The sequence below is a fragment of the Ahaetulla prasina genome, chromosome 1, assembly GCF_028640845.1.
Source record: "Ahaetulla prasina isolate Xishuangbanna chromosome 1, ASM2864084v1, whole genome shotgun sequence".
NCBI classification, from domain to species: domain Eukaryota; kingdom Metazoa; phylum Chordata; class Lepidosauria; order Squamata; family Colubridae; genus Ahaetulla; species Ahaetulla prasina.
In genome coordinates this window covers 376,188,372-376,202,772 of record NC_080539.1, presented here as the reverse complement: position 1 = coordinate 376,202,772, position 14,401 = coordinate 376,188,372, and the positions used below count along the sequence as shown (strand labels likewise).

Genomic DNA, 14,401 nt, shown 5'->3' with positions numbered 1-14,401 from the left:
CAAGCCCTGAGGACTAGGAACTTGAGGGTTTAAAACGTGTCCCACCTGTGCAACCTTCACCGTCCGGCCGGCGCTGCATCCCGGGTGGGCAGATGCAAGCAAAGGTGCCGATCAGATTCTTGCACATCATCCCGTGGGACTCGCAGTTGTGCATGGCGTGGGCACACTCGTCCAAATCTGCGGAAATAAAGGAAGAAGAAAAGGAATGTGAAGCCGGACAAGCCACGGATCTCTGCAGGCTTTCTGTGCATCCCTTTTTATTTTTTATTTTTTTTACAGATTAACAGAGTTGGAAAGGACCTTGTAGGTCATCTAGTCCAACCCCCTGATCAAGCAGGAGACCCTACACCGTTTCTGACCGATGGCAGTCCAGTCTCTTCTTGAAAGCCTCCAGGGATGAAGCTCCCACAACTTCCAAAGGCAACTTCTGTTCCATGGCTTGATGGTTCTCACTGTCAGGAAATTTCTCCTTATTTCCAGATTGAACCTCTCCTTGGTCAGTTTCCATCCATTATTCTTTGTCTGGCTTTCAGGGGCTTTGGAAAATAGCTTGACAACCCTGTTCTGTCCTCCCTCGCCTCCGTCCGAGTGATGGCTTAATTAGCCGCACTATCAGCTCTGGCAGCAGAATAGCGAGCGTATGCCAAGTGTCTCTGTTATCTCCCTCGACGCCGATGAGTCACCCAGGAACAAACTTCAGCCCTTGCTGCTTTTATATCCTGTGGGATGTGGCTCCATGACTCAGCACTTCCTAGGCCTGCCCCACCCTTGCTTCTGTTGTTTCCGCCTCTCCTGCCTACGAAACCTAGGGTCCAGCCAGGCCTGATTGCCATCAGGTGGGTCTGGAGGCGTGGCCTGGGGGGGGAAGAGTCAGGGGACGGAGGCCTCGTTATCTCCTCCACCTGGCCTGCTTCTGGCTCCTGGAGCTGAGCCAGGGAAGCCGGTGCTCCCGAGGTAAGTCCTGATGGCCCTTCCCCCTCACTTTCCAAGTCACCTTCTGGCAGGGGGCCCGGCTCCAAGTCACCTTCTGGCAGGGGGCCCGGCTCCAAGTCACTTTCTGGCAGGAGGGCCGGCTCGGGGGGCCCAGACACAACAACCCCCCTCTCTGTGGCAGCCCCTCAAATATTGGAAGACTGATCTCATATCTCCCCTGGTCCTTCTCTTCACTAGACTATCCAGGCCCAGTTCCTGCAACCATTCATCGTATGTTTTAGCCTCCAGTCCCCTGATCCTCTTGGTTGCTCTTCTCTGCACTCTTTCTAGAGTCTTTGGAGCAGTGGTGAAATCCAAATTTTTTTACTACCGGTTCTGTGGACGTGGCTTGGTGGGTGTGACTTGGTGGGCATGGCAGGGGAAGGAACTGCAAAAGCTCCATTCCCCCCCCAACTCCTGAGGGTAGGATACTGCAAAATCCCCATTTCCGCCCCACTCCTGGGGGAAGAATACTGCAAAATCTCCATTCCCACCCCACTCAGGGGCCAGCCAGAGGCGGTATTTGCCGGTTCTCCGAATGACTCAAAATTTCCACTACCAGTTTTCCAGAACCTGTCAGAACCTGCTGAATTGCACCCCTGCTTTGGAGCCATGAGGACTAGAAACTTACATTGTTCTTGAAGGATGGCTGGAGCTCAGAGGTGGGAAGCCTCTAAATTTCCTGGAGGGGTCGGGAATCTAAAATTCTGGCCCAGATTTCTAGTTTTGATCGCGTGCGAGTGGCGCCAAATCCTTTTATTGGCACGCAACACCAGCAGACGACAATTGGAAGAGCCACTGAAAGAGCCCAGAGATAAGCTACCTTGCTTGGCTTAGCAAATACTTTTTAACACCACACTAATCTTATTGGAGGCGGGGGGGTGTGTGTCTACTAGAGCAGTGGTTCTCAACTTTTATAGTGCTGCGACCCTTTTAATACAATTCCCCACGATGTGGCGACCCCAACCGTAAAATTATTTTTGTTTTGAATTCATCGCGCCTGAAGCTGTATCGGCTAGCGATCTGAACTGCTTGCGATTGCCTTGAGGACGGAGGCATTAAAGCGGAGACTCCTCCCCTATTAAGTTTATCGTGCCTGAAGCCAGATTAGGCTAGCGATTGGGAGTGATTGCAGCTGGCTTGAGAGGGAGACATCAGAGCAAAGATTTCTCTCTTTTTTAATTCATCGCGCCTGAAGCCGAATTCGGCTAGCGATTTGAAGAGCCTGCAGCTGGCTTGTGGAGTCAACCATTGGAGCGCGATTCTTCGACTCGCAAGTATACTTCCGTCCGTCTATCTAGACCCGTTCCAGTCCGGTTTCCGGCCCGGTCATAGTACAGAGACAGCTTTGGTCGCGTTGGTGGATGACCTCTGGAGGGCCAGGGATAGGGGTTGTTCCTCTGCCCTGGTCCTATTAGATCTCTCAGCGGCTTTTGATACCATCGACCATGGTATCCTGCTGCACCGGTTGGAGGGGTTGGGAGTGGGAGGCACCGTTTATCGGTGGTTCTCCTCCTATCTCTCTGACCGGTCGCGGACGGTGTTGACAGGGGGGCAGAGATTGACCGCGAGGCGCCTCACTTGTGGGGTGCCGCAGGGGTCAATTCTCTCGCCTCTCCTGTTCAACATCTATATGAAGCCGTTGGGTGAGGTCATCAGTGGTTTCGGGGTGAGTTACCACCTGTACGCTGATGATACGCAGCTGTACTTTTCCACCCCGAACCACCCCAACGAAGCTGTTGAAGTGCTGTCCCGGTGTCTGGAAGCCGTACGGGTCTGGATGGGGAGAAACAGACTCAAGCTCAATCCCTCCAAGACGGAGTGGCTGTGGATGCCGGCACCCCGGTACAGCCAGCTGCAGCCGCAGCTGGCTGTCGGGGGGGAGGTATTGGCCCCAATGGGAAGGGGGGGCAACTTGGGGGGCGCCCTCTTGGATGGGCGGCTGTCGTTTGATGATCATTTGGCGGCCGTCTCCAGGAGGACTTTTTACCAAGTACGCTTGGTCCGCCAGTTGCGCCCCTTCCTTGACCGGGATGCCTTATGCACGGTCACTCACGCTCTTGTCACTTCCCGTTTGGATTATTGCAATGCTCTCTACATGGGGCTGCCCTTAAAGTGCACCCGGAGGCTGCAGCTAGTCCAGAATGCAGCTGCGCGGGTAATAGTGGGAGCAACTCGTTGCTCCCATGTAACACCAATCCTGCGCAGTCTGCACTGGCTTCCTGTGGTCTTTCGGGTGCGCTTTAAGATTTTGGTCACCACTTTCAAAGCGTTCCATGGCTTAGGGCCCGGGTACTTACGGGACCGCCTGCTGTTACCGCATGCCTCCCACCGACCCGTACGCTCTCACAGAGAGGGTCTTCTCAGGGTGCCGTCCGCCAAACAATGTCGGCTGGCGGCCCCCAGGGGGAGGGCCTTCTCTGTGGGAGCTCCTACGCTCTGGAACGAACTTCCTCCTGGACTACGTCAAGTGCCTGATCTTCGGACCTTTCGCCGTGAGCTGAAAACGCATTTATTTATTCAAGCGGGACTGGCATAATATTAATATTTATAATATTTTTAATATTTCTAATATTTTAAAATTTTAACTGGGGTTTATTATTATATGGTTTATAATTTTAAATTTTAAACTTTTAAATGTGGCCATTTTTTTCTAAATATGCTCGGTTTTAAATTGTCGTTTTAATTGTACATTTCTGTGTTTTTATTTTTGGCTTTACACCGCCCTGAGTCCTTCGGGAGAAGGGCGGTATAAAAATTTAATAAATAAATAAATAAATATTTCTCATATTTCCAATGGTCTTAGGCGACCCCTGGCAAATCGTCATTTGACCCCCAACGGGGTTGCGACCCACAGGTTGAGAACCGCTGTACTAGAGCCTTTGGCCATCCTTCCCACAGGCAGAGCCTTCGTCCGCTCCCTTGTCTCAAGGGAGGGTCCTCACCTTTGCACATTCTGCGATCGTCCCGCAAGGTGTACCCAGCTGGGCAGGTGCAGTCGTAGGAACCGAGCGTGTTGAGGCATCGGAAGGCACAGAGCAGCGGGTTCAAGGCACACTCGTTGATATCTGGAGATTGGACAGGTGGGGAAGGGGAGACCGTTTCAGCGATTAGCGGTTGAGGAGTGTCACAATGAACAAAGACACACATTCAATTTTGCAGCTACTAAGATTGTCAGCCCAGCAGGGACAAAAACAGCCAGAGAAAAGATTGAAGACTGGGAAACGGGCCCCTCGTCACAAGAGTGCTGATTTACCACCAGCTTATCAAGTACTTAGGAGGCGAGGGCTTGGCAGCACAAGGAAACAACAGCCAATGGCTTCATCGCTGGCTACCCACACCCAAGGGTGAAATGCAAGAAAACCATCAAGCTCAGAGGGCATCAAGAACCTCTGAAGGGAATTCTGGGAACTGAAGTCCAAAGGGCTGACCAGGAATTCTGGGAGTTGAAGATGAACATCTTAAATTTGCTAGGATGAGAAACACTGGTCTGTAGGGTATGGTTTGTCCAAACACTAGTGCACTACTATTAATCTTCTCATCGTTCCCACCACCCATCTCCTTCCACTTATGACTGTATGACTGTAACTTTATTGCTTGTATCCTTACGATTTACATTGATATTGATTGGTTCAATGGTATTGATATTTGATCATTGTTTCCTGATTGCTTATTTGTACCCTATGACTAGCATTAAGTGTTGTACCTTAGAATTCTTGGTGAACGTATCTTTTCTTTTATGTACTCCGAGAGCGTATGCACCAAAGACAAATTCCTTGTGTGTCCAATCACACTTGGCCAGTAAAAAATTCTGTTCTGTTCTGTTCTGTTTGGGAGAACCAGGAGTAATAAAAACTACTGGTTCGAGTGATCCAGTAGTACAAAAAAACCTACTGGTTCGGGCAAACTGGTAGTTAAAAATGCTACTGGTTTGGGCGAATTGGTAGTCAAAAAAGTTACCGGTATTTCCGATGATCAGCTGTGCCGCACAATTTATATTCGCTAGGAAGCAGAATTTCCTAAATCTAAATCGTGCAGCACAGATGTTCCCCCCCTTCTGTTCTACTTACCTTCCTAAGCCTCCTTTTTTTGTGCGCAGCATGCGTGTGTAGCGTGCGTTTGGCACACACCATGCATGTGTGTACATGTGTTTGTTGCGCACCGCGCATCCGCACAGTGTGCAGTGGAGGATTTCACCACTGCCCACACTCCAATCAACACCTAAAAAGCCGCCCACAAGCAGGCTCCACATAAATACTACGAAAAGAGTAGCCCCAAGCACACATTGTGCTAGAGAGAAGTTCCCTGAGGATGGGCTCCAGCACAAGTCCAAAAGCTTGGAAAACTAATCCTCTGGTTCCAGTGACTGACCCAGATTGGGAGTTGCCTGCTGGATGCTGGGCTTCTTTAGCAGGTCTCACAGCATCATAGAATTGGAAGGGACCTCAAGAAGTCATCAAGTTATATTTACTCATATTACTATATTACTAATATTTACTCATATATATGTTTATATGCTATATAATCTTTTTGTATGATGTTGTGACAAAATAAATAAATAAATAAATAAATAAATAAAAGTCTAACCCCTGCACCCGCAGGATTTGCCTGATACAGTAAGAGGATGAACCAGCTTCTGAGTGAAAACCTCCAGGGAAAAGGAATAAATGCAAATCTATCGATTGACGGTTCCCTTAACTCAAGTGTCTTAACTCGTCTTAATATTTTATGCCAGCTTCGTTTTCCAATTTTGATAAAACTCTGCCTTAGCCGCCAAGAATCTCTGGGAAACAGGACGCACAAAAATGCTGCCAACAAAGAAACAAATACAGCTAGTTGAATAGAAGAGAATGACACAGCTGGAAGGGACCTCGGAGGTCTTCTAGTCCAACCCTCTGCTCAGGCAGGAAACCCTACACCATGTCAGACAAATGGTTGTCCAGTCTCTTCTTTAAAAACCTCCAGCGTTGGAGCATTCACAACTTCTGGAGGCAAGCCGTTCCACTGGTGAATAGAATTAGAAGCAGAAGCAAAAGTGGAAGTAAAATAGGATAGGAATAGAATAGGATCGAATAGGACCTCTGGTGGCTCAACAGACTAATGCAGTCTGTTATTAACAGCAGCTGCTTGCAATTACTGCAGGTTCAAGTCCCACCAGGCCCAAGGTTGACTCAGCCTTCCATCCTTTATAAGGTAGGTAAAATGAGGACCCAGATTGTTGGGGGGGCAATAAAGTTGACTTTGTATATAATATACAAATGGATGAAGACTATTGCTTAAAACAGTGTAAGCCGCCCTGAGTCTTCGGAGAAGGGCGGGATATAAATGCAAAAAAAAAAAAAAGGATAAGATAGGATAGAATAGGACAGAATAGAAAATATCTGTCTGTCTGTCTATCTTTCTATCTATCTTTCTATCTATCTATCTATCTATCTATCTATCTATCTATCTATCTATCTATCTATCTATCTATCTATCTACCTATCTATCTATCTATCTACCTACCTACCTACCTACCTGCCCATCCATCCATCCATCCATCCATCCATCCATCCATCCATCCATCCATCCATCCATCCATCCATCCATCTATCTATCTATCTATCTATCTATCTATCTATCTATCTATCTATCTATATCTATCTATCTATCTATCTATCTATCAATCACAGGTATCTATCTCTCTCTCCCCCTCCCTCCCTCCCTCCCTCCCTCTCTTTCTCACACACGGTTGTTTAGTTATCGTTCAAATACGTGCAATCTTAATAGATCTTCCCAGAGTAGAGGAACAACAACAATGCTGTGGGCATCTTCAGGAGGCATGTGGTGCTGTCTACGGTCAGAAGCAGGAGGCACAGATGGATGGTCTTCAATCTTTTAACAGCTTTGACCTGCTGGCTTTTAGGATGGAGGTGAAGACATGACCCCATCGCTAGAAGCCTTCAAGACTGGATGGAGCTATTTGTCCAGGATGAAATAAGATCTCCTGCCTTGGGCAGAGGGGTTGGAGTAGATGCCCTCCAGGGTCCCTTCCAGCCCTGTGATTCTATGATGGATTTTTGTGGTTTGCTCGGTCGTTGTGTCAGACCTGCCACCATTTAAACCTCTACATAGAAATGATCATTGGCTCCATTTGTTGAGAAAGGTGTAATTTTATTAGAGATCAAGTGTACTGCAGTGACGCAGAGCCAGAACTGAGAATCGCGCACTGTGCGCCAAATAATTGCTTCCAACCTGCCTTCCATTGAGGACCTGTATACTGCACGAATCAAGAAGAGGGCCGTGAAAATATCTGCAGATCCCTCACATCCAGGACATAAACTACAAATATGAATAATAAATAAATATTTCAACTCCTACCCTCAAAACGACGCTATAGAGCCCTGCACACCAGAACAACCAGACACAAGAACAGTTTTTCCCCGAAGGCCATCACTCTGCTAAACAAATAATTCCCTCAACACTGTCAGACTATTTACTGAATCTGCACTACTATTAATCTTCTCATCGTTCCCATCACCCATCTCTTTCCACTTATGACTGTATGACTGTAACTTGTTGCTGGCAATCCTTATGATTTATATTGATATATTGACCATCAATTGTGTTGTAAATGTTATACCTTGATGAAGGTATCTTTTCTTTTATGTACACTGAGAGCATATGCACCAAGACAAATTCCTTGTGTGTCCAATCACACTTGGCCAATAAAAATTCTATTCTATTCTATGAAATTGTTTTCCCTCCCTTAAATTGCTGATTCTCCACCCCCGTGACCAATCACGTTCAAACAAGATGTTTTCAGAATGGTCACTTCAAGCATAGATTAGTCTGCACATGCTTTCTTCTCCCAACCGGGTGACCTTGAGGCAGTGCCTCAGGGAGATACAGCAGTTACTTTCGCTTCCCCCCAAACATTCCCTCTCCCATCCATCCCGTCATACGTTGTTTTCTACTCTTGAGATCTTCCCAAAGGTGAGAAGGGCAGCTGCAGAAATCCAATCAATCAAAAGGAAAATAAAGTGGACATTACCTTCGCAGGTCATCATTGGCCCCGGTTCAAATCCTTCGTCGCAGGCGCATTCGAAGCCCCCGATCACGTTGGTGCAGGTACCGTTCCCGCACGGGTTGCCGATGGAGCATTCATCCGTGTCTGCCGAGGTTACGAGAAAAGAAGGGAGCGAATTCGTCTACTTGAAGGAAAAGCTTCAAATAGGGCTTGAACAGTCCCCCTACTCACCCACGCAGTTGACCCCGGTGTAGTCCAGGTTGTAGCCGAAGGGGCATTCGCAGCGGAAGGACCCGTCCGTGTTGATGCAGGCGCCGTTAATACAGATACCCAGATTCTCCGCGCACTCATTCACGTCTGCAGAGGAGACCGTGTGGAATCAGCAACGCCATGGGTTGTGCGTCTGTTGTGCCTCGCCCGCCCCCCTCTCCGCTGCCGGGCCCCTCCCATCTCCTGCTATCTGAGCCAGAGAGTGAAGAAGAATGGCCTGGCATGCCTCCAACCCCCAGCCCTGGCACCATGCCCGGACAGACTGAGCAAGAAGCCAGCCACGAGCTAGAATTGCCGGCAACTGACAAAACGTGGACAGATCCCCACTTCCGGAGAATGGAGAGGCGACGTCAGCAAAAGGAAGGGAGGGGCAGGCCTGGATAAGTGCTGAGTCATGGAGCCACACCCCATGGCCTATATAAAGGATCTGCTTTCTGGCATTCCTTGAGTCAGGCAAAGTCTCATCTGGTTGCTGAAGTCACACCTTGGATTCCTGCCTGCCCTGAGAACTCTGACAGGAATTTGGCAAAGCTGCAGAGGCTTCGCGGCCACGCTTGATACAGACTTCCCAGACCCGGCCGTCAGAGAAGAATTGGGACACGACAGCGTTTTTGTGCTAACCCTAGTGAGCTGTTTTCACTTTCTCAGAAAGCACAAGCCCTCTCCCCCCTCAAATGTGGTAGGGTATTTTGATTTTATTAGTTTATCAAAATAGAAAAATACTAAGAAAAATGAAAATACATGCAATGGGAAAATAGGGGAGGAAGATGGGAAGAGGAGAAAGTGTAGGGGAAAGCGAAAGGAAAAGCATTGATTGCCGACTTATTTTTGTGTGCTACAATAAAGTGCTCAAGGTGAGGGAAAAAAGAAACTTTGATTTGGGGTTTTGCGGCTTAGATAGGTTTGTTGTTATAGGTGTGGTGGCCTAGAGGTGGAGCTCCCGCCTCACAATCAGGAGGCTGTGAGTTCGATCCTAGGTAGAGGCAGATATTTCTCTCTCTGGGCACTCTGAGAATACATCTGCTGTACGAAACTCCACATTGGCAACAGGAAGGGCATCCGGCCAGTAAACACTCAGCTCCATTCAGTTGCCCCGACTCCACCCCACAAGGGATTATGGGGTCATGAAAAGATTTTAAAAAATACTGTGCTTCCCTGAAAATACGACCTACCCCATTAGTAAATTCTAGCTTGATTTTTACACGTGCACCCAATATAAGCCCTACCCCCAAAATAAGCCCTAAGTAAAACCCTGCCCACTCCAGGGTGCCTGGGTAAAAATTAAGCTAGAGTGGGGATGCGGGGTGGAGCTGCCCTACAACTAACTGTTGGACAGTTGCAGCCACGCCTCGCACACCCCAACACCCGCCTTGGTAGCCCATTTCTTCTGCAGCCGGCAAGGCTTTCTTGAAGGCCTCTGCAGCCGATAACAGAACTCCGGATCGATCCAGAGTGCTGTTATCGGCTGCAGGGGCCTTCAGGAAAGCCATGCCAGGTGCAGAAGAAGTTCCTGAAGGCCTCTGACAACAAAAAGGAGGTCCGGGGACAACACACGCAAGTGAGGGGAGTCAGTGGATGACATCTCTCCCCTCCCCCGAAAATAAGACCCGATACCTTTTTTGGTGGCAAAAAAATATAAGATGGGTCTTATTTTCGGGGAAACATTGTAGATTTGTTGTTGTTATAGAAGTGGCTAATATATATTATTACATAAAAGTAAAAAAATTGAGGTTGTTTGTTATTATCTTATTCTACTGCAGGGGTCCCCAACCCCTGGGCTGCGACCCACTACTGGGCTGTAGTCTGTTCAGAACCAGGCCACGGAAGTGGCAGGCGAATGTGCATACACAGACAGTTGCACTCACAGAGGGCGTGCAAGCAAGCAGATACACGCAGCTCCGTTTGTGCAAACGGTGGGTGCTCGCCTGCCGCTCATGCGGAACCATCCCCTTTCCCCCCCCCCCATCCCCCACCCCACCGGTCCACATAGCTGGAAAAGTTGGGGATTGCTCTTCTACTGTGCCAGAAGGAATTGGAAATCAATGTTTTTTTCTTCTTCTTCCTTTTTTTGTGTGTGTGTGTGTGTGTCCTTTTTATGCCTTGAACTTAATTGCAGGTTGTGTTTTGGTGTCAGGCCCTGGGACAAATTGGCTGAACAATAAAACTGCTCAGAAGAGCTTCGTCATGGTGTGTACCACGTGTAACGCCAAGCTGTTCTCGCAGAACCGACAATGGCCGTGGCTGTCTCTTCCACTTATTTATCTAATCCATCACAAGACTTTGCAAAGCGATTTCTGCCCTCTCAGACGGTGGCCTCCAAAACTTTTGGGATTGTGTATTTTATCAAGGAAAATGTTTTATGCATGCTTCCCCAGCATAAGAGGGGACTCGCACGTTTTCTGACATTGGATGAGATTTGCGAGTCGGGAAAAGAATTCCCAGGTTCTTTCTGGTTTGTTTTTTTGTGTGTGTGAGCAGGTGGGTGTGTGGGCAATTTTTGCTTGTGTGTGTACAATTAGTCCTTGATATACAACCGTAATAGAGACTGCCCATTATGGTTGTATGTCATAACGGTTATACATTTGCATTCTCTTTTGTGACTGTCATTAAGCAAACGTGGCGGTTGTTAAATGAATGCTATCGTCATTAAACAAACACCGGGCCGGATAGCTCAGGCTGGTAAGGCCTGTTATTAAGAACACAAAGCCTGCAATTACTGCAGGTTCGAGCCCGGCCCAAGGTTGACTCAGCCTTCCATCCTTTATAAGGTAGGTAAAATGAGGACCCAGATTGTTGGGGGGGCAATAAGTTGACTTTGTAAAAATATACAAATAGAATGAGACTATTGCCTTATACACTGTAAGCCGCCCTGAGTCTTCGGAGAAGGGCGGGGTATAAATGTAAACAAAAAAAAAAAACAACTTCAGTCGTTAAGTGAAGCCACTGTTTGCTGTGGAGCAAAGGGTGTAGCTTTTGGCCATTTGGACATCTCTGTGGCCAGGAAGGGTCTAGGACAGGGGTCTTAGTGTTGGCCGCAGCAAGTTGTACTAGACCAGGGTCTGCAAGCTTGGCTCTTTTAAGACTTGAGGACTTCAACTCCCGGAGTTGAAGGATTAAAAACACATTGAAATATTTGGGTATAGTGCTTTCACTTAAGGTTAAAGAATTGAAAAAACTTAATTATGATGTGGTGATTAACGAAATTGAGAAGAAGATAGATAAATATAAAATTTTAAAGTTGTCTTGGTTTGGTAGAATTGCAATGTGTAAGATGATGTTGCTGCCCAAGTTCAACTTTTTATTCGAGATGCTACCACTAAATTTGACAGAGAAAGATATTGAAGGATATCAGAAAAAATTGGATAAATTTTGTAACGGTGGCAAAAGACCTAGATTAGTGAAGAAAATGTGGTATCAAAATCAAAAGGAAGGTGGATTAGGAATCCCCAAATTATTTAATTATTACTGTGCGTATGGTATCCGGATAGTGGTAAAAATATTTAAAGGTGAAGATAACTATTGGAGAGACTTAGAGTTAAGGATATAGAGAAATTTGGATCAAGGTGGTTTTAGATAAAGCAAATTTAAAATGTGTAAGTAGAAGTTATTGGTTAAAGGATTAAGTAAAAATGTGGAATAAATTTGTTAAAATTTTAATTCGGATATAATCTTTTGGGGAGACAATTGAATTTGGCCGATTAAAAATAATATAAAACGTAATGAAGTGATTAAAGAGGAAAATATAGAAATTATTAGAGATTGGATAAAAGTTATGGAAATGAAAGGAGGAATAAAGAAATTATTGAAAAATTAGGGTTAAGTTGGTTTGAAAAATACAGATAGAAAATGGACAAAAAACTAAGGAAAATTATTCGATAAATAGATGTGAAACTGAATTTGAATATTTAGTATCTCGGATTATGAAAGATGAAATTGGGCTAAAGGGACTCGTTAGTAGGGTTTATAAGATTATAAATTCTGATGAAAAATTACAAAGAGTGATGAGGACAAATTGGGAAAAAGATCTTAATATTGAAATACCAGAGTCAGATTGGAATGTGAATTGGAAGAGTAGAATTATGAGAACTTTATCTATAAGGATTAAAGAGCACAATTATAAAGTTGTTTGGAAATGGTATTTGACTCCAGTAAGATTGTCACAAATGGATAAAAAATTAGTAAAAATGTTGGAGATGTGAGATGGAATTGGGGACTTATGAACATATGTGGTATAATTGTGATAAGGTTAATAAGTTTTGGCAACAATTGGAGAAAATGATATTTGAAATGATGGGGAAAGTAATAACATTGAGAGTGGAAACTATATTATTGTTGGTAATTAAGGAAATAGAATTAACAAAATATGAAAAAGAATTGATTAGAATTATGATTATGATTATAATAGGTAGAATTATAATAGCTAGATATTGGAAACTAGATGTGATTTTTAGAATAGAAGAGTGGAATTCTGAAATGTGGAAATTAGCTTTAAATGATAAAATGACATGTGATATTAAAATTAGAAGTGGTGTGTATAAAGAAGATATTTTCTGGAAGACTTGGAAACCATTTGTGGACTTTGCGCTTGGAACATTGGACGCTTCAGTACCTGTACCTCGAGAACGTGGATTTTGGCAATCATGAGGATATATCCGAAGACCCAAATCTTCCTTTTATGTATAGCACAAGGGTGTAATAATGTATTTTCTTTTTGTTTGTTTGTTGCAAAAAAAAGTAATAAAAAAAAATAAATAAATAAAAAAAAAGTTTTACAAAAATTTTTACCACTTAATTCCCCCCCCACCCTCCTCCCTCTCCCTTTCCCCCTCCCCCACATCCTTCCCTCCCCCCCCCAGGACTTCCCAGAGCAGAATACAGGTTATTGCATCTATCAGTCATAAACTAAATTACACCAATAAACCATAATCCATAATCTCTCCTCTCCCTTTAAAACCTTAACTCCCCTTTCCCTTATAAACAAGTACATTAATACGATACAATTCTTACAATCTGTATTTTTCTTTTCTTTTATGTACACTGAGAGCATATGCATCAAAACAAATTCCTTGTGTGTCCAATCACACTTGGCCAATAAAATTCTATTCTATTCTATTCTATTCTATTCTATTCTATTCTATTCTATTTAACACTTCAATCTAAAATATGGGTTAAATGTAGTCGATCCAAGTTTTCATTCCAGTGTATATCTTCCTTGTAGATTCTTTGAGTACCTTAAAGTTTCTGTTTTCTTTCTTAAGTCCATTAAAATTCAATCTTCAAATCCTTTAAGTCCATTAAAATTAGTCCAATCTTCAAATATAAGCAGTGCTACATCTTCCAATATATTAGTAACAAAAGTCCAACTACCAATATTAGATTTAAAGTCAATTTAGTCCTTATTATTCTTCAAAATAATGTCTTATATAATCCACAAGTCTTAAAAGAGCCAAGTTTGCAGACCCCTGGTCTACGACAACTCGCTGTGACCACCCCATTGCAGGACAAAAGTTACACTAATATTGAAGAAATAGTGGAATAGAATCATTAAAGAAAGGAGGAGCAGGATGAAAAATTAAACCATTCATTTGATTTCAAATAACAAAAAAAATTAAATTATTTTAAATAGTGAAATCGAATTGTTGAATTGTCCTGCAGTAAGTTGTCCCATTCTGCCCAGGAATAGTTCGTTCTTTCTTCCCCACCCCATCCCCCAAATGGAGGAAAAGCCTCCATTGTTCTGAGCAGTCTACCTTCACATCTGGATGAAAGCCAGGCTGCTTAATCCTGATGAAAATTTTCAAGGGAGTAAAGAGGTCAAGATAAAACTCACTCTTGGCTTTGGGTCCTTACCTTCTCGGGAATCTCCGAGCCCCGGAATGGCCCCGTGGCCGTACGGACACAGCTCTTGGAAGGCAACTGCGGACGGGAGAGGCAAAGCCTGCTGTCATTCCTCTAAAAAGCATTTATTCTACAGCGGGTCCTCAACTTGCGGCCACAATTGGATCAGAATGTGTTGACAAGGGAGGCAAACGCTAAGAGAGTTGTACCCAACTTTAGGGTCTACAGTTGTTAAGTGAATCACATGGTCATTAAGTGAATCCAGCTTCCCCCATTGACTTTGTTTGTCAGAAGCCGGCTGGGGGTTTGTGT

At 45.0% G+C, this 14,401-nt stretch overlaps 1 protein-coding gene across 1 annotated transcript in view; it reads right to left on the bottom strand.

Moving 5' to 3' along the window:
* Positions 1-14,401, bottom strand: part of FBN3 (fibrillin 3) — a 161,767-nt gene that overhangs the window by 27,050 nt on the left and 120,316 nt on the right. The window contains exons 48-52 of the mRNA XM_058173252.1: positions 14,102-14,167; positions 8,213-8,338; positions 8,006-8,125; positions 3,918-4,040; positions 46-177 (exon numbers count right to left, since the gene is read on the bottom strand). Of these exons, the coding sequence (XP_058029235.1) occupies positions 46-177; positions 3,918-4,040; positions 8,006-8,125; positions 8,213-8,338; positions 14,102-14,167 (567 nt within the window). The remainder of the gene's footprint in view (positions 1-45; positions 178-3,917; positions 4,041-8,005; positions 8,126-8,212; positions 8,339-14,101; positions 14,168-14,401) is intronic.